The sequence below is a fragment of the Heteronotia binoei genome, chromosome 3 (assembly GCF_032191835.1).
Source record: "Heteronotia binoei isolate CCM8104 ecotype False Entrance Well chromosome 3, APGP_CSIRO_Hbin_v1, whole genome shotgun sequence".
Lineage (NCBI taxonomy): Eukaryota > Metazoa > Chordata > Lepidosauria > Squamata > Gekkonidae > Heteronotia > Heteronotia binoei.
In genome coordinates, this window is record NC_083225.1 from 141811609 (window position 1) to 141831285 (window position 19677).

The window sequence follows — 19677 nt, forward strand, 5'->3', positions numbered from 1 at the left end:
TTAGCAAAAGGTATTTCATTTTAAATGCTTTACTTATGAGTTGCCTTTCTTGATCCTATTGACTACAAAGGGTGCAAGTGCTACAAATAAATAAAAATATAGATTATGGACTGTTCAGTATGGCAGGACATTAGGATTTGTAAAAACACCATTGTAATGGACTCAGGCACTTAGCCTGGAAGATGGGAACAGCCTTGCAACGATTGGCTGGGAAGCAGCCAGGGTAACTAAAATGTAGCAAATTGAAGAGGCTTGCAGAAGAGAAAAGGCCTCAGAGTTTTTAGTTTTGGAGTTGCAGCTTGTGTACTGAACAGTGGAATAGAGACTAGGTACTGAAGCTGAAGTGTTGCTGTGGGAAGCAACTGGACATGGAGCTGAGAACAGCCAGTGGGGCTGAGTTCCTTGGGAGACAGAAGTAAATAAAACCTTCTGTCAGTGAGAGAGTTTCTGATCAGAAGGGAGTCACGGCCAGGCACCTTCTGTGAGGCAAAACTCTCTGTGGGGTTCTGTCAGCACAACAGGGCAGACTCTTAGTTTAAACTGAGAACACGCAAACTCTCTGAAAGGAGGACTGGATTCGGGTGGCTAGAAGGGAATCCCAAGATTCAGACTAGGAATCTAGCTGGGTGGATCACAAAGGAGTGAGGGGCTGGAAATTAGTTCTCAAAGGTGTGAATCCTGTATGCTAGTGTGTATGTCTGTGAGGGGAAAGTTATCTGGCACAAGTCAAGAGTCCTCTGTATGTGTGGAAAAGAGTGAATGTTAGTTTATTATTTTTATGATTTGTAAAGCCTGATAATAGGGCTAAACCATCAACTCTGCAAAGTATTCCTAGTGCCAAGAAGGCACTGCCTGCCTGTTCAAAGTTTTTGTATCGTTTTAAAGCCTGCCTGTTTATAATTATATTAGTGTATCAGCCTGACAAACCTCTAGTATATAGTGATTATTTTGCCAACCATCTGCCTGCCAACTGATTTGTTTTTAATACAACTAATTAATAATTGCCTTTTGTGAGCCAGTAAATATTCTTTTGTGGTTTTGAAAACATCTGGTGCCCACTTTTTATATTTTCTGACAGGACTTTAGTGTGTGTGCCTGAGGTACTTGGGGAAGGGGACAGAAAAATTTGTTAGTGGTCACCTCCCAAGCTGACCCTGACCGGTTCTTCACAACCATAAAATACATTTGTAAAATACACTGTAAAGCACCATAAATATCATGCAAATATTGGACAATGAGAGAAGTTGCTACAATAATTGTGTAAATGGAGAAATAGGGATTTGTGGTGAAATTAGCTGTATTAAGTGGGGTTTAGATCAAATCAAGCCTGAAATGGTTCTAAAATGACTAAACTGAGGCAAATGTATTTTTCACATCATGAGAAGACCTACTAGAAAAGATAATAATGCTAGGAAAAGTTGAAGGCAGCAGAAAAAGAGAGGAACCCAACAGGATATGGATTGCCTCAATAAAGGAAGCAATGACCTTTAATTTTCAAGACCTCAGCAAGGCTGTTAATAATAGGACATTGTGGAGGTCATTAATTCATAGGGTTGCTAGAAGTTGGAAACAGCTTCATAATATATAACATACATACACAACTGAACCAAGTGTTTAGATGCCTGATTATCTTTTGGTATGTGAATTAGTAAACATAATTTGAATTACAATGAGAGATCAGTTGTATTGATTTTCCTGGATTAGTTGATGACCATGACTGTGATTCAGGGCATCATTAATTGTCCTTTAGCTCACTGAGTTTCAGTGGAATACAATCGTATATAGGGTTGGATTCAGGCTAAATTTTCCACTAACAGAAGTGTTGAGATAATTTCCCCATCCTGCTCTGAGCCCCAGTTTGCCTCTGATGCTGTTCCTGAGAGGCCCCTGTTTCACAGGGAGATCAGTGGCCTGTAGCAGGGGGCCGGGAAGAAGGTAGGAATGTCTGTTCCACTGGCAGAAGTGCCTTTCATTAGCAGAAAATCTAGTCTGAATCCAACCTTTACAGTTCAATTCTCAACCAAATTACTTGGAACGGAAGTAATTAAACATATGATGCAGTTCTTTTTGACCCTTCTACCTTTTGATAGACACAACAGACAATACTTAGACATTCAAAAGCTTGCAGATTTAAAAAAAAATCCTTGGATTTTCCAGTATAATATGAGAGTCATAAAAGATTTGGTGGTTTATTCTCAGCCATACCAATTTGATTAATCTAGCCCAGTATTGTGCAGTCTGGTTTATTTAGAGCAGGGTTTCCCAAACTTTTCCCCCTCGGGGCCCGGTTATTTTTACACTTCTCCTTCGTGACCCACTAAAATTTGGGGTTGGAGCCAGGAGACTTTGGGGGTGGAGCTGGGAGACAGGAAATGATGTACAAACAAGCCTAAAACTTACAATATTTTGTTCAGGAAAGTAAAAGAATACTGGGATTTTGCAATGCAGTTTTAAAAATAAAACATCAAGAAAAAGCACAAGAATCACAGCAGAAAACTAAAAATATAAAATGCTCTCAGTCTGGGAAAACATGAAATGGCAGGGTGTTTCAAGCTTCTCTCCCAGTCCCAAAAGGAAGGAAGAAAGAAAGATGCCAGTGCTGGGGAAAGAAATAAAGAAATTAAATTAAATTAAATTAAATGGCAGTGCTGGGGAAACATGAAATAGCAGGGCATTTCAAGCTTCTTCCCCCACCCTCCCATCTCGCTCTACTCAGATTAGCATGACAAAGAAGGAAGGAAGGAGACGGGGGGGGGGGGGGGGGGGAAAGACTGACAGAGAAAGAGAAAAAGGAAGGGAGTGGGAAATAAAGCAAATAGGGAAAAAAGACTGATAGAAAGAATGAATGAAAAAGAGGGAAGGAAGGAAAGGAAGAGAGTTGGAAACAAATGGACAGAGAAAAAAAAGAGGAAGGAAATAGGAAGGAAGGAAAAGGGAGGAAAGGAGTGAAAGAAAGGAGGGACAAATAAAAGGAAAAAAAGAAAAGAAAAATAGAAAAAAATGGAATGGGAGCAACTTACCTTTTAAACAGCTGACTGGTCAGGGGGAAGTCAGGCCAAGTTTGCCCCCCCCCACACGGCATCGCGCCGGCCCCCGTGCCTCCTCCTCCCTCCCTTCCCCAGCCCAGGTCAATTTCGGGCTCTGTAAAGCTCTCCGCCCCCCTTCCCCGCCGACCACTTTGTCAGGCAGACCGGCGGCTGATGGAAGTGTGGGGGTGGGAACAGTCGCAGTGCCCTTTTCAGACGCCGTCCGTTCAATCTGCCTGAGCAGCGAATCAGTGCTTGGAGCACGCTGGTTTTCCCTGCTGATGAGGTGGTTGGAGGGGGACGGAGGGCTTTACACAGCCTGAAATTGACCTGGGCTCAAGGCCCAGAGATCAAGTCCCAGGTGCCCCGGTGCCGGGTCATGACTCTGCCATTGGGAAACGCCTATTTAGAGGACTGGCAGCAGTACTTCTCAGGCAGGAGTTGGTCCCAGAGTATGATTCCTGAGATCCATGTAACTGGAAATTTGGGAGGCTATTCCATATTCTCAGTTGAATGCCTCTGTGAAGAAAAATATTCATACATCATTATTTTAAACTTAATTTTATTAAAAATGTTAACTTATTTTATTAATCAGTGCTAAACAGCAATAATTAAAACTATGCACTTCTTATTTATTTCCTTTTGGCATATAATAAGAAAATCTGTTTACTTTTCTTGTAATCCTAGGTTCCAACTTTAAAGATCGTCAACCTCCAAGGGTAAGCTTACAATTTATGCATTTTGTGTGAGTAGATGGCTCAGGGGATTGTTAATGAGATATTGAGCCTTTCACGATTGGTTGCAACCAGGTTGGTAGCAAGTAAAATTATGGATAACACATGGCAATAAGACTTGAACAGGACTTGCCTCATTATATATTATATATATTAGTCTCCATTATTAATCAGATTTCTTTCTAATTACGGTTTGCAAATTCTCTTCATACCTTGGTTTCAAACTGGTTTCAAGGGCAACTCTAGCTTCAGCCATAGTTAGTGCTGGTGTATTATGCCTGTCCCAGATATGATGCCCCTTACTTGCAGTGTGTGGGCAACTATTCATTTACCAAAATGCATAACATACTAAACTAGGACTTCCAAATTCATGATGAATGTTCTATAATATATTATTTTAAAGAACGAATAGCCGATTTTGTCCTTCTGGTTGTGAGTCCTACAGATTTATTTCTGCATACCTCTCACAACTGTTAATATGGCAGGGAAGAATGGATACTCCATTTTTAAAACTCAGAATAATCTTTTTGGGCTACATACAAGAATTCTTCACTTATACATAGAAAAGTTATTTCCTTTCCTTTCACATGTTGCAGTGGATATTTACTAATCACTTATCACCCAATAGACAAAAGGTGTAAAACATTTTTACAACTGCTAGAGTTCTTTTTGGATCTCTTTCAGAAAGTAAAAAGGTAACTTATGTCATAGGAATATATGTCTGAATGAACTTACAAACATGATAAAATACACCTGGCCTTTAAGAGTCTTCTTTCAGGATTGGCAGGTAGCCCTTGCTGCTCAAGGGCTACTTGATGAACAGTCTAAATGTTTGTAACCAAGCCCTTGCCTTGAAGGAAGGTTGGCCCAGTTCTGAACAGAAAGCCACACCAGCCACACAGTGAGGAATGTTTAATAATTTTCACAGAAATATAAAGGAAGATGGTCAGTGTTTTCATTTACTGAGACAGTCCTTATGGCTACTCCATGAAGGGTAATAGGAATGACTTTTAGGTTAAAGACTTAAGCAGCACCTGGAACATAGTTCCCTCCTCCATTTTGAAAAAAAGTTTAATATGCTTTCTGCACAAGTGTTTGCTTTTTTCCTTTTCAGTGACTGATGATGGACAGAATTTGGTTACATGTGAAAAGGATACCAGAATTGCCACTTTCTGGAAAGTCAGGGAAATGGAGATTGGTCAGGGAAATTGGTCTGAAGTCAGGGAAAGTCAGGGAAATTGTGATTAAAATATATTCAAGCAGTGGATTTTTGACCTGCTGCTGTAAGAACATGATCTGTTCTTGTGGCAACTGGAATAGAGAAGTAGCAGAATACAAATAAAATTTAATGATGCCCTTTCCCAGCTCCACCCCCAGCAACTAGCCTAATGTGTTTGTTGAGCTCTGTCCCTGCATGATTTCCAAGGTCTACCTGTAGCATTTGCAAAGCAAGGCTAGTTTAAATGTTTAGCAATATACAAACTTTAAACATTTAACTGTTTTCATCCCTACCTGCTAGTACTGCATTTAACTTACATATAAAATAAGTATGTTTTTTGGTCATGCTTGTGATAGCAACGCTGTCAGGCACCACGGTTCTTTGACTTGTGTGGCTAGCCAATTACAGTCACACAGTGAGACAAAACCCAGACAGCAAAAAAGAGGTAACAAAAGTTCTATTCGAATAAGGAATAACATACAGCTAAATGTTCAGCTCAGTTGTTCACTGAGCTCCAGTTGTATTCAAACTTTTATACTTTTCAGCGCTCCTCCCCTTTTACATCATTAGTCTTACTTCACCAGGCATGCGCTTTTGAAAGTTCTTTGTCTCGAACATTCATTAATCTTACATTTGACAAACAAGATGTTCCTGGCTTATTTTCAACTTTACTGACCTTCTTATTCACAGGTGTGTTGTCAAGACTTGCTTATTAAAAATGAAATGTAACATCTTCCTAGACACTGACCCTCCTGTTGCCTTCCAGTTGACTTATTTCCAGACTTCCCATCTCTCTTGAACTTATAACCTTGAATTCATATGCAAAACTTAACTTTCTATAGCAAAACTTAACTTTATATTGCATAATCTTGCTTTTACATACATAAAGACATATAAAATACTTGTTTATTAAGCATTCTTACAAAATATATGAAAAGAATTAATAATAATACCATAGCCATTTCTTAGAAAAATTGAACTTTTATATGGACTTTTCAGCTCTAAAATGGCATACTCTGAAGAACTTTATTTTTCTCTCTTGAATGCATGGTCTTGTTTATTCTTTAATTGATCAGGAAGCCTTTATTTGATTTTTGAAATATTTTAAAGTTTATATCTTTATGAAAACTGTGAATAAAACACTTTTCTTCTTAACCACATGAGGGCCTTCTTTGTATGGAAAGTATTCTTGATTTTCCTTGTTATTTTAATTACTGTCTTAATTAGCCTTCAAAATTTGATTTAATGTTAATCTAGGTCAAAGATTCTAGACAGGAGTAATAAATCTAAAAAACATCTGCTCTATTAGAAGTATCTTGGCAAAAATTCTGGTCTAGTCTTAATTGGCTGAAAATACTTTCCAGTAACAAAGTTCACCTTTGCTTGTTAAAAATAATGCTGATTGCTATGATCATAGAGTATAAATGATCAAGCTGTTTATTTATGGATTTCTTTAACTAAATATCAAAATCTTTTAATCCCATGATGTGTAAAACTATTATTTTATGAACTTTCTCAGAATCTTAACTATAAACAACAAGTTTCTTAGCCGATATTAAGATATTATGAGCTTTAAACAACATTTTGGAGCTTTAAACTTTAATTGACCTCTTGGTGATTAACTTTAAACAAAGAAAGGGCATTTTGCCAAGTTGTTCTCTGTTCAGAAACTTAACTTATAATTTTCCCATTTTGACAGGTCGTTTGCAGATTCCAATGTATTGCTCATAGATAATTAGTTTTGACGAAAAAAGATTGCTTTTATCTTCTACTGTTTTCTGGAAGCTCAAAGCCTGTTCCAGTAGATTTCCCAAACATCTATGAAACAACACTCATTTAGGCCTTGGGCTTACTCTAAACTTGTGTATGGAATAAACATTTTGTCTCCTGCTAAAGCCCAGCACAGAGTTGCAAATGAGTTTTGCTGCTGTCAGATTTCACAAAGAACTAGCACTTTCGACTCTGCACCATGCAAAGTAAATTTTGCAAATGTGATTGCTTTTTCCTGCTGGAGTTTATGTAGTACCAGCTCTCTCACCCTCTTTCCTGACTTCTCCCATGCATAAGTGTTGCAAATGAGGATTGTCTGCTTCTCTAGATTGCAGAAACTCCACCTCCTTTCTTGCTGCTGATCTGGACATTACACTTTGTGGAACCAGAAAGTGAAACTTTCCCAGCTTTGGGAAAGTTCCTACTTGTTAGCATTCAGAGTTTACTTGAATTGAAGTTTGTATCTTGGTGTAATTTTTGGTGCAGTTGCAAAACAGATGTTGCTGCAGTTAATGTTGAAAGAAACTGATATTAAATCTCTTACATTGACACATATTTTAGCAGTTGAGACTCGTGTAATTGTAGAGTGGAACATTTCATTATGCCTTGTATTAATGCAACATGACCTATTCATTTTTTAACTTGTGGTTATGTTTGAATGGTGGACAGGGAAATTGACAAATGTTGGTTAGGGAAAGGAAAAATAAAATTTTAGTGGCAACCATGGATATCCAAATATGAAAACTCCTGCACTTGCTGAATTTCTTCCCAATTCAGAGTCTCACTGAACAATGAAGTATTCCATTTTTTATTTTGAGAAAACAACTACTTTAGTCAGCCATGCCCAACCCCCTTTATTGAGCTTCAATGGCTCAATCAAGTCACCACCATAGCCATAGTGGATCTGAGCAGTAAGGTCCATATGAAGTTACTACATGAGCCATAGCAGTTTTTTATCAATTGTGGTATGTTGCAGCTTTCCCCAGAATATCTAAAGCCCCTTTAAAATCAATAAATCCTATGTAGAATGTGCCATTTGGGAAACTGGTGTATTTTTCTATCAGATGTTACAAAACTAGATAATGGTCCAAGGTTGAATTACCCCTCCTGATCCCTATTTGCCTGTGACTCAGCATATCACCCTGTTCAAGCCAATCAGTTAAGGCATCTAGCAAATACAAAGAATATAATTTGCCCTAGCAAGATAATAAACTGATTGGATGATTGCAGGATGGGTCTGAGTGTTGACTCTTCTTGAAGATAAAAACTATTATTGTGTGCCTCCAAAATTTTGGGATAACCCCAGACATGTTTATTTGCGAAAACAGTGGAACTAGAATATCTGCCCACCAAGATGGATTTAATTTGAATAATTTGTTTGGGATAAGGTCTATTCCAGGACCATTCCCTGAGTTGAGGTGGTGGATCAAGCTGTCAACTTGAGAAGGGGTGACCTCAGGCCACTCAGGAAGAGGGCCATCAGGTTCAAGTATCTCAGAAGTAAGAAGTCACTTGCAGTAGCAAACAGGTTTTTACCAAACCTCTGGATGAATACAAAAGGGATAGAAAAGCGATTTTGAAAGATGAAAAATTGTGTCAATAAAATACATTTTCATGGTATATATTATGATCTTTTAGTCAGTGGTAAACTGTACCACCACTCCCACAAAAAATATTGATTCAAGCTTTACTGCTATATAAGTTTCCCTTGTTAATATAATTGTATGAAACTATTTATAATGTTAGATTACAAGATGTACAGATGTGCATATGTCACATGTGGAATCTTTTTCTGTTAGCGTGTACTGGGTTCATGATGTTCCTTGGTGGTGTAACTTATCTGTGGCACATAATACACATAATGAAATTAGGATTGGAGTAGCAGTTGGGACCAAAGGTTTGAAATCTAAATAGACTTTTTAAAAATCAGTTTGAATGATCAGCTCCATGACTGCATTAGTTAAAAGCTTTTTGATAGCAGAATAATTAGGTGTTTTTCCTTGGTTCTAAGATTATAATGACAAGCTGCAAAATAGAATGGAACTTAGGTTGGGTTTTAAAAGGTCATGCTTCTAAACTTCTGGTATGAGCATTAAATATTTCTATATATTTTTTAAAAAAGAATGGAACCCAAGGAAGGTTCTATTAGCTTCTATGTTTTTGTTTTCAGGTAGTTGTTACCAGATAGGCCACATTTATGTCCAGTCATTCACTGTAGATATGAAGCTACAAAATCTCTCTCTTTTTTCTTGGTAGTTTTTACTTTGGGTATGCAGTCAGATTTCTAAGCAGTGCTGTTGTCATTGAAGTGCTTTCTGAGGAGGCAAGAACGTCGTCATTAGTGGCCTTGAACATAAAATAACAAATCCTGTCACTAATCTATCTGTCACACTAATGTTATTAACAATCTGTTACTTCTTATATTTGTTCCATAGAATCACTATTTACTGTATATGTCAATTAGAGTTATTTAAGTTTGAAGATCGAAACTAGACAAAAGGCTTTTTATATATATACATATATATGTACACACACATATTTTAAATATTTTACAGAAAGCTGTAGAAGAACCACTAAATGGTAGGTAATTACTGGAAATTTTACTGTCTTTCAGGGTCTTGACTTTTATTTCTAAACCAGGCCAGTGACTCACTGTTGATCTTGCTTATACATAAATATCTTTTAAAAAATAATAATAAAATTGAACTTGTCTATGGGGTTGAGTCACTGGATGTTTATTGCTCTCTTACTGGTAGCTTTAGGTGTTTGGAGAGCCCTAGTGGTGGTTTTAGGTTATCAGCAGCATAGTGCTTGTTAATAAATATCTTGGCCAAATGGATGTTTCTTGTAGAGAATAGATATTGAAACTGTGTTCTGCATGGGGTACAAATGTTGAAACTTGTGTGCATGGGAAGTATGGTTGTTGGTAGGCTACACTTTTTAAAAAATATTTTTGGATGTCTTAGTTCCTCATTTGATCCAGCTGGTCTTGAGAAAAAAAATCCACTTAAGGTGATATAAAATCAGAATAATTGCTGGTCATACTTGAATTGGGGAGACACATCAGTAATAACACTCTAATTACTTCCGCATTACTAAATAAAATTCTGGCATGCTGGAAAGTAGTCATAAAACTAATCTGTTCTAACTCTATGGGAGCCTAACTGTTCTTAACTGTGTGTTTATCTAACTACTAACCTTTGCTTGATTTTTCAAAGATGCAAAAGGAGTGATGTTAGAATGATGGTGAGTGCTTGTATTTATTGATCAAATTTTTAATAGGTGCTTTAGACTACTTTTTTGTTAATTTTTAAAATAAACTGTGAGTACATGATAATGGTATGGTAATTGCACAGTTCCCATACCATTGAGACAAAATCTTGTTTATTTCATCATAAAATTTGGCCCTGATATAAATTGCAACAGTTCTTTTGCTTGGAATGGCAATGTACCACAGTTTTCATACTTGACGCCCTCGACGCCGGCGCTTGAGTTTGACTTGGCACTCCGCACTTTACTTCAGTATCCTGCCGGCAACATCCACTCCCGGTACCCTATTCTACTCCCGTTACCCTATTCTACTGGTGCTTCTACCTGCCTTATCAGAAGAACAATATACTACCTCTACTTACTCGTGAACTACTAGCTTAAAATTTTTTTTACTAATTAACTCATTTTGATTAGCTTATTGTATATATTGGATTTGGATTGTTTAAAATATTTTTAGCTGATTAATTTAAGGACAGTTAACAGGGTGGGATTATAATTAATTTGCTATTTGACTTAAATATAATTAAATTTTTACCAATTAATATACAAGGGAAACCAAGGGTTGGGGTTGTATTGGGTTAATTTGAATATTGGGACCTAGTAGGGCGGAGCGGTTTGGGGAGTATCTCTGATAGTAGTGCTTGATAGCACCAATGGAGAATGGCTGGCGGCTGCTACCAACAGAGAATGGCTGGCCCAGGGATTCCAGTGCTCCTGGGGAGGGGGGGGTATGGCGGTGGGAACAGACGTTATAAGGGAGGAAGACTGAGACAAGATAGTGCTCGATCTCCCTCCAATCTGTGTCCCATCCCAAGAGTGACAGGTAGTAGGGTCAGGCTGAAGAACTCGCCTCCGTCATTGGTGTTATGCAATGCCAGGTCCATTAATAATAAGACCTCAGTCCTTCGAGAGTTCCTACTCAAACAGAACATGGACCTGGCTTGCGTGACTGAAACCTGGATTCGAGAGGGAGACACAGTAGCCCTCTCGCAAATAGCTCCCCCGGGCTATTCAGTCTTCCACCAATCGCGGACTAACGGGTGGGGGGGAGGAATGGCATTATTTATATGGGAGGCTTACTCCTTCAGGGCGCTCCCAGCCCCAAGGATCAAGGGTATTGAATGTGCCGGTCTGGCGTGAGAGGCTGGAGAGGGGTTGGCGATCTGGCTGGTGTACCGTACGCCTAACGCACCAGCTAGCGCCTTACTGTCCCTGCTTGAGGTGGCGACAGGCTGGGTGCTGGAGCATCCAAGGTTGATAATCCTGGGCAACTTCAACGTCCATGCTAATGACCCGGCCTCTAGTCAGGCGATGGACCTAGTGTCCTCCATGGTGACGCTAGGACTCTCTCAATTTGTTACAACCCCCACTCACCAGGCCGGGCACATGTTAGACCTGATCTTTGCAGCCGGGGTTACGGTGGATGATATAACCGCCAAAGCGATGCCATGGTCGGACCACCTCGCCCTCAGGGCTCGTGTAGATATGCCACCCCAAACCTGTTTAGGCGACGAGCATATTATGGCTCTCCCGCGGAGCCAGATAAACCCGGAACGGTTCCAAATGGCTCTGTGGGGCCCCTGGCCCTCTGGCGACTCTCTCAATGGCCTGGTTGAGACCTGGAACAGCCAGCTCTCTAGGGCCATTGAAGAAATCGCACCTCGACGCCCTCTACGACCTCGGACTAGGCTGGCCCATGGTATACCCCGGAGTTACGCCAGCTGAAACAAGGTCTCAGATGCCTAGAGAGGCAATGGCGGCGTACCCGTGACAAAGCGACTAGAACATCTTATAGGAAGCTTATGAAGTCCTATGAGATGGCAGTCAAGACCGCAAAGAAAACATACTTTGCGGCTAAGATTGCGTTTGCAAATTCGCGCCTGGCACAATTGTTTAGGATAATTCGGAATTTTACCACATTGCCACAGGGCAATCCAAATGTTAAGGAATTGGAGATAGGCTGCGAGGCTTTTGCGAATTTTTTTGCAGACAAGATCCAGTCGCTCTGCCGTGACTGCCCTGCCAATTTAGATACAGTAAGTGAACTTGAGGCCCAATGCGTGTCTTCTGGTTTGACCCCGGACTGCTTCAGCCCACTCAGCTTGGAGGAGGTCGACAGAGTCCTGGTTACTGCACGCCCAACAACTTGCGATCTGGACCCATGCCCCTCCTGGCTAATTAAGGCCTGCCAGGAGGAGCTAAGATGTCCTAAGTGGGACATCATAAATAGATCCCTTTCAGAGGGCTCTTTTCCAACGCCCCTGAAAGAGGCAGTGGTCCGCCCTCTCCTGAAAAAGGCTACATCAGACCCGGCCGAATTGGCTCACTACCGGCCGGTCTCAAATTTGCCCTTTTTGGGCAAAATTATAGAGAGGGCAGTGGCGTTGCAGCTACAGGATTTTCTGGATGATGCTTCCACCTTAGATCCGTGCCAGTCTGGCTTCCACCCGGGCCACGGTACGGAGACAGTCTTGGTCGCCCTCATGGATGACCTCCGGCCACATCTGGATTGAGGCGGCTCAGCGGTGTTGCTGTTGCTAGACCTATCGGCTGCGTTCGATATGGTCAATCATCGGCTGCTGACCCGCCGCCTTGCCGACGCAGGAATTAGGGGGCTTGCCTTACAGTGGCTCTCCTCCTTCCTTGAAGGTCGGGGACAAAGGGTGGCAATTGGAGGGGAGCTGTTCCAGAGACACCTACTTAATTGTGGGGTGCCTCAGGGGGCAGTTCTCTCTCTGATGTTGTTTAACATCTATATCGCCCCCTTGCCCAGATTGCCCGGAAGTATGGGCTGGGTTGCCACCAGTACGCTGATGACACCCAGCTCTATCTATTGATGGACGGCCGGACTGACGATGTCCCTATGAATCTGGACCGGGCGCTGCAAGCCGTGGCGGGCTGGCTCAGGTTGAGTGGACTGAAGCTGAATCCAGCAAAGACTGAGGTCCTTTGCGTGGGTCACGGCGGGCCAGGAGGGGAGATCTCCCTACCAACCTTTGACGGTGCGCCGCTGTCACCAGTGCGTAGGGTCAAGAGTTTGGGAGTACTACTGGAGTCTTCCTTGTCAATGGAAGCCCAGATAGCTGCCACTGCTAAATCCGCCTTTTTCCACCTTAGGAGGGCGAGGCAGCTGGCCCCCTTCTTGGAACGCAGAGACCTGGCAACTGTGATCCATGCAATGGTCACCTCGAGGCTGGACTACTGTAATGCCCTCTACATGGGGCTGCCCTTATACCGAACACGAAAACTGCAGTTAGTGCAGAACGCGGCAGCCAGGCTGTTGGTGGGACTACCTCGGTGGGAACATGTACGGCCTAGGCTGCGGGAGCTGCACTGGCTGCCAATTGTATATTGAGTTCATTATAAGGTGCTGGTTATCACCTTTAAAGCCCTATATGGTCGAGGACCTGCCTACTTTAGGGACCGCCTCTCCCCATATGTTCCTCAGAGAGCACTGAGATCTAGTTCCCAAAATCTTTTAAAAATCCCTGGACCAAGAGAGGCTAGATTGAAAACAACGAGGGAGCAAGCCTTCTCAGCAATGGCTCCCCGATGGTGGAATCAACTACCAGAAGAGGTGCGAGCCCTGCGAGACCTGAATCAGTTTCGCAGGGCTTGCAAAACTGCCCTCTTTCAGCTCGCTTTTGAGACGGAACCCGGCTAATTGACATCTAGTCATCCTATACGTATTCTGAATTGTAGTACCTTAATTAATAACTTATCTGGCACAACTGTTTTATCTAACTTTTAACTTAATTTATAAATGTAATTCAATTATATTTTAACTGTTTTTATATGATTGTATTCTACTGTAAACATGGTATACACCATGCTCTGTGAGCCGCTCTGAGCCTGCCTTTGGCGGGGGAGGGCGGGATACAAAAATAAACTACTACTACTTATTATTATTATTATTATTATTATTATTATTATTATTATTATTATTATTATTATTATTATTATTATTATATTGAATTGTATTACTGCTACTAAACATTTGCAGATTAATTTGCTGAGGCTAATGTCCCTCATCCTCAGGAGTACAGTATGCCCAGTAGCCCAAAAATAAACACATAGTCATACCTACCAAGTTCTTTGTGAATTGCTGCACTCCAGAGCTCAGTTTTACAGAAGGAATGTGTGCTGCTTTTGCCTTTTCAAAGCCATAGATAAAATAATGCCATAGATAACATAATTCCTTCAAGTTTCTTGGTACACACAGGGGAATGGGTTTTCAACCACTGAGAATGAACTGTCTCCTTGAATCTGTTGAGTAGGCCATTAATATACCTATATATCAATTGAGAGCCAGCACAGTGTAGTGGTTAAAGTTTTGGACTATGATCTGGGAAACCCAGGTTTGCATCCCAGTGCTGCCATGGAAGCTTGCTGGGTGAGCTTGGGTCGCTCAAACACTTTCAGCTTATACCTCACAGAGTTGTTGTGAAGATAAAATGGAGGAGAAGGGAAACATGAGCTGCTGTGGGTCCCTCTTGGGAAAGAAGGACAGGATATAAATAAAGTAAATAAAATAAATATAGAAATAGAATCCCTCTTTTGTTTATCTTTTCAAAAGTTGCATATCATCTTGAGTGCCTTATGACAGAAAGTGCAGTTTATAAATAAATTAATAAACATCGCAGATCATATAATACAAAGAAAATTTGCTGGTTTTGTTATTCTACTAAGAGAATAGTGGGCAATAATGAAATAATCAAATTTACTTCATTTAATGATTTGTTATTTACATAATACTTCATTAACTTTTGTTACACTAGTCCATTTTGAGAAGTCTAGATTAATTAATTCTACATTCAAATCTAACTAGTGAGAGTAATTAGATCTTAGTCATTCAAGGAATTCATCAATAAGGTAATTCTGAATAGTTCCTAAACTTGTTCTATAGTCAGCTTCCTATACTAGATTCTGTTGGAAAGTAATTGAAATTTGTTAATCTAAATTTATAGCCTGCTACCAGTGCAGTAAAAGTATAAATACTTTGTATGTGAACCACAAGAGCATATGCTGACTTTCACTAAAATGAAAGCCCTTTTCTTTCTCCAGGGTAGCCTGTTTTATTTCCTGAAAAGCTTTTCTTGCAGTTTAAGTGGATTCTCTGGAGGATTCCACGTGAGGGTTTCATGTGCAAGTTGAAAATAGAAAAGTCTTTGTGCACATGTGAAAGTGCTTTAGGTAGACTCAGGGCCAATATGCCTAACAATTTCCTGAAGAAGAGTTGATATGTCTTCAGCTGCTTACACGCTTGCTTAGCTCCACTGCTTCTGTTAACAGCCCAAGCCAGTAGGACAGTGCATTGTTCTTTGGCATGCTTGTATCTCACCCTTCCTTCAGAATGTCCACCATACTTGAGGTTATCCATTTTTATCTTCATAACAATCTTGTAATGCAAGTTAGGCTGCTAGATTTGTACCTTGCTGAAGATTTCAGTATTCTTCGTAGCTGAGTGGTGAATGCATTCCCAATCCAAGAAAAAACTTTATCAGACTATGCAGATATTTCAAAACATAGGAATGGTTTTCGTTTTCCTGTCAGGCATTGGAGAGATGTGCCATTTTATAATTATAATCTGTGGACTCCAGAGTGATGCTACAAGTCACACATCCCATTAAAATGGAAGTTTTAGAGTAATCATACCTGGTGCATTTGTTAGGATTGTCAGACTGGCTTTTCCTGCCTTGTTGACTTAGTTTTGTAGAATGCAATTCTGTGAAATATAGTTTAATGACTGGCTAGATTTTCAGGTATTTAAAAACAGCAGCTGAAATTTAGTTGTGATATTCTACTAATGTTCTTTTTCTGGTTTTCAATTTAATGCATCTCACGCATCTCATTAAACTCATGAATCATTTAGTCACTTGGATTATATCAATGCAAAATGAAAAGATTTGCTGGCTGGTGCAGTAAATGGTGTTGCAACTGTAATCAAGCGGAACAAGTAAAAGGAACAGGACTCTTCTTCCTTAGCAGTAATTTACAGCATTTTTTTAAAGAATACAAAAATGGTACTTAACCATATTTGAAAAATGTAAATATATTTTTGTTTGTGTTAACAAGAGGCAGAGGGATAATCACGGTTGAGTCTGAAATTAGTGCTTTAATTATACATATAAAATAACATTCATAATCTGCAAACAGGTTTTGGGGTTAACGTGGTTCTTGTGCTGTGTGGTGTTTTCTATCAGTTTTGGAATCAAGAATAATTTAGTAGAATAATTTTAGAAGTTTTAATTTTAGAATTTTTTTAAAGCAATGCAGATTTAAGAGTGATTCTAACAAACTATTCTGTCTTAATTTTCTAGCACGTGATGTGAGTTAATTGAATCTGATATGGACATGGAAAGAAGTGGAGAGAGACTTTTGTTCATACACCGTGGCCTTGATGATGCACTACTCAAAGAAAAAAAGAAATCAGGAAATTAGTTGTTTTGCATGTGTGGAAAAGTGCTGTAATGATTTACATGATGTAATTTTATAGTCACAGCAGCTGTAGTAGAGTTCAAAAGAGAAGTGAGTGTTGTATGCACGTGAGCCGTTTTCCTTTGGGGGGGTGGACAAGGGCAAGAATACAAAAGACTCTTTTAATCCACTGTAATAGTGCTGCACTTCTCAGAATGGTGTTGACTGCCACTTTGCATAAAGACCAAAACTTCTTCATAGAGGATCACTTTCAGATATCACAGTGTTGCGAGTTTGCTGCCTTCTGCTCTGGACCAATTTTTGTGCTGCTGTACAACAGCTGTTCCTTTTACAGCATGGCACTTCCAGCCTCAAATTGCAGTAAAAGTTGCATAGCAGCAATGCCAGAGTAATGGGGAGGGATTTCTTAGGAACTATTCACTCTGTTTTTTCCCAAAAATACCTATCCAGGGCCAGCTTATTTTCCGCTCCACTTATAATGCCTAACTAATGTTTTCAGGTACTCTGAAAATTGGCCAGCATCAGCCTTATGCTTAGCAAAGGTCAAGCTAAGTTAGTATTGGTATTTCTGAAAGAACCTTAATCTCATGGGCCAGACTTCTATGGGACCATTTATGTAAATCTTTGTACTGCATGATAAATGAATTGCTAGTGTTATCTCTTTGATTTTACTCACTGTCCTATAAAACCAATCCAGACCCAACCTATCTTTTGACATTTTTATGATAAATGCAGAAATAGCACTAGAATAAGAGAACTATTTATATAAACTGTGTTCATACTTGTATGGTGTGAATAGGAACGGATGTAATACAGGGTGAACTGATATTGTTCCTACTATAACATTTTTACAAGACTATGGTACTTAGCCTTTTCTAAGAGATCTTGATTTCCAGTTCTTTCAAATGATCACAAAAGTCCCTATTCACCCACTTGCTGCTAGTATTCCTGCTGTATATAGTGTAATTCTGTGTGCGCTTTGGTGAGCAGTATTTTAGTCCAAGTAACTTCCTCTCTTTTTCCTATTCTTTAATTAAAATAAACTCTAAACTAAGGGCCAGGTCGGTGTTAACTGCAATTTTCATAAAGAAGAGAAACATCCTGTGAGACTTCTGCTAATTAAAGCATCCTTCATCCCTTGTAGTTTGCAGTTACCAAAAATATATGCATTGAAACAAGAGCTGTTCTCTGTCAGACCATTAGCTCTCAGTGTTTCAGATTAGACTACAGTTCTTAAATTGAAGCCACAATCTCTGTGATGTTGCCTTTCCCCTTAGTTACATGGGAATTATGTAATAGGAATTCTGTTCCTGTGCTTGTCTAGTTCTTACAGATATTGAAATATTCTATGTAGAGTCTGTTCAAGGGGTGTGCATTCGGGTTACTGGAGTTGAAACCCCCTCCCCAAAATATACCTTAGTGGAGCTAAAAAATTCAGCAATCATGAATATTGACCAAATCTGAATATCATACTGGTATTGGGATTTGGGAATATTGGGAAATACTGATTTTTTTTTAGTTCAATATACCTGAACCTGAAAAATATCATGGGGTTTTGCACACCCCTAGTTTGTTCTGCACTTATACATTCTGCAAAAAAAAGTCATCTGCTCCTCCAACCACTTTCCAAATAAGAGCTCAAACACTGTAACTGTTGCAGTAACAATTAAATTCTTCCATTCTGTTGTTTTAAACCATATCCTGTAGTTATCTCGCTTTTGTAGATATGGGTCAGTTTCATGGAATGCCATTCTTGGTAAGAATCATCAAGGACACTCAGCTTTTTAATAGCATTCTAGCGCAGACTGACAGTCTGGATTTTTCCTAACAGAAGTTATTGTGTTTTAGTAGTCAGTTACATCACATCTATAAAGGCTTTTTATTATTTTAAACCAGTGAGCTAGTTGTTACCAGCAAGCTAGTTGATCTTCTTCGTGGTCTCTGTGCAGTCCCACACATGGGTCTTGCCGCTGGCAATGGATTCATACCTCGGAGTCTCCAATAACTCGCCTAGAGCATTTTCCTGGTGCACTTTCCGCTCGCCCTGGGGAGCAGGCACCGACAGCGCATGCCTGGAGCGAGCGGGAGGTGCCATTCCAACTCAGTTTCTTCCAGCGAGCTATTGGAGACTCCGAGGTATGGCTCCGTTGCCAGCGGCAAGACCCATGTGTGTGACTGCACAGATGACCACTCGAAGATCATCAGTTACAGGTAAGCAAACTATTTTTCTTCCTTTCTTCACCAAGTGTGTGCCAGTAAAAATGACAAAACAGAAGGCTTGCTTGTGTTCAGTTTCTTTCTTTATCTAAATGGCATGAGCTACAAGTGCAAAAGATAACTCTTCAACCAGTACATGGTTATGCAACCTTTTGGGTGCAGTAGTGCATGAATAACGATTTTATGAGTTTTATCTTTACAGATGTTTTGGTACAGGTTGGTTCCCATTCTTAGGATATTAGATTTTCTAGAGGCCTGAATATCAGTCACTGACTTTTTCCTGAAGTATTTTTAAACTGGGTAGAATAGTAAATGGTTCATATTTCTGCGGTGCTTTCCAAATAATTCCTGAGCCCAGGGGTATGCTGCAGTTCAGTCCCCTAAAAACAACTAAACAGGGTACAGGTGGATGGATTGAAAACTTAATTCATGAGTATTTTTGAATAATCTGAGATTCAGAATTTTGACCCTCTTAATAATTGAAGTATATAGAAATGTTCAAAAATATTCATATAATTTATTTATTTATTTTATGGGATTTCGATCATGCCCATCCTACCAAGGCAGGTTCAGTTCAGGCAGGGTTACTAGCAGGGGTAGGTGACAGATGTACATTGGTTGCAGTACTTTAAAAATTTGAGATTTTTGATCTCTATCATTTGTATGTGGATTGATGAAGGTAAGCTCATCACCACCCTGAATACAAACAGAATTCATGGTATCATATGAGTTGATAACCAGTCAGAAAGTTCCATAGCATTGTAGCAGATCTGGTTCTTTACCAATGAATCTAGTTTCCGGAATATGGGGTAGATAGGATTCACCTGCTTTTATGAGATGACCATATGAAATTGAAATCCATTGATTCTGTTTGCCTTGCAGAGTTGTATAATTTTGTTTAAGACTTTGTATTAAGGAAAGCTGCAGAAGAACAGTTGTATATCCCTAATAGTGAAGCAAAGTTCTTTTATATAAGCAGAATATTACCAGGATTTACCAAAAG

General features: G+C 39.8%; 1 protein-coding gene across 3 annotated transcripts in view; it reads left to right on the plus strand.

Annotated features, from left to right (window-relative positions):
- CD47 (CD47 molecule) overlaps nucleotides 1-17114 on the plus strand; it is an 83891-nt gene extending 66777 nt beyond the window's left edge. Inside the window, exons 8-11 of one of the 3 annotated variants that reach the window (XM_060234539.1) lie at nucleotides 3714-3745; nucleotides 9305-9329; nucleotides 9968-9995; nucleotides 16340-17114. In XM_060234539.1, coding sequence (XP_060090522.1) covers nucleotides 3714-3745; nucleotides 9305-9329; nucleotides 9968-9993 — 83 coding nt within the window. In that variant the 3' untranslated portion in view covers nucleotides 9994-9995; nucleotides 16340-17114. The remainder of the gene's footprint in view (nucleotides 1-3713; nucleotides 3746-9304; nucleotides 9330-9967; nucleotides 9996-16339) is intronic. The other 2 variants (XM_060234540.1, XM_060234542.1) reach the window with 2 other exon arrangements.
- The last annotated feature ends 2563 nt before the right edge of the window (nucleotides 17115-19677 follow it).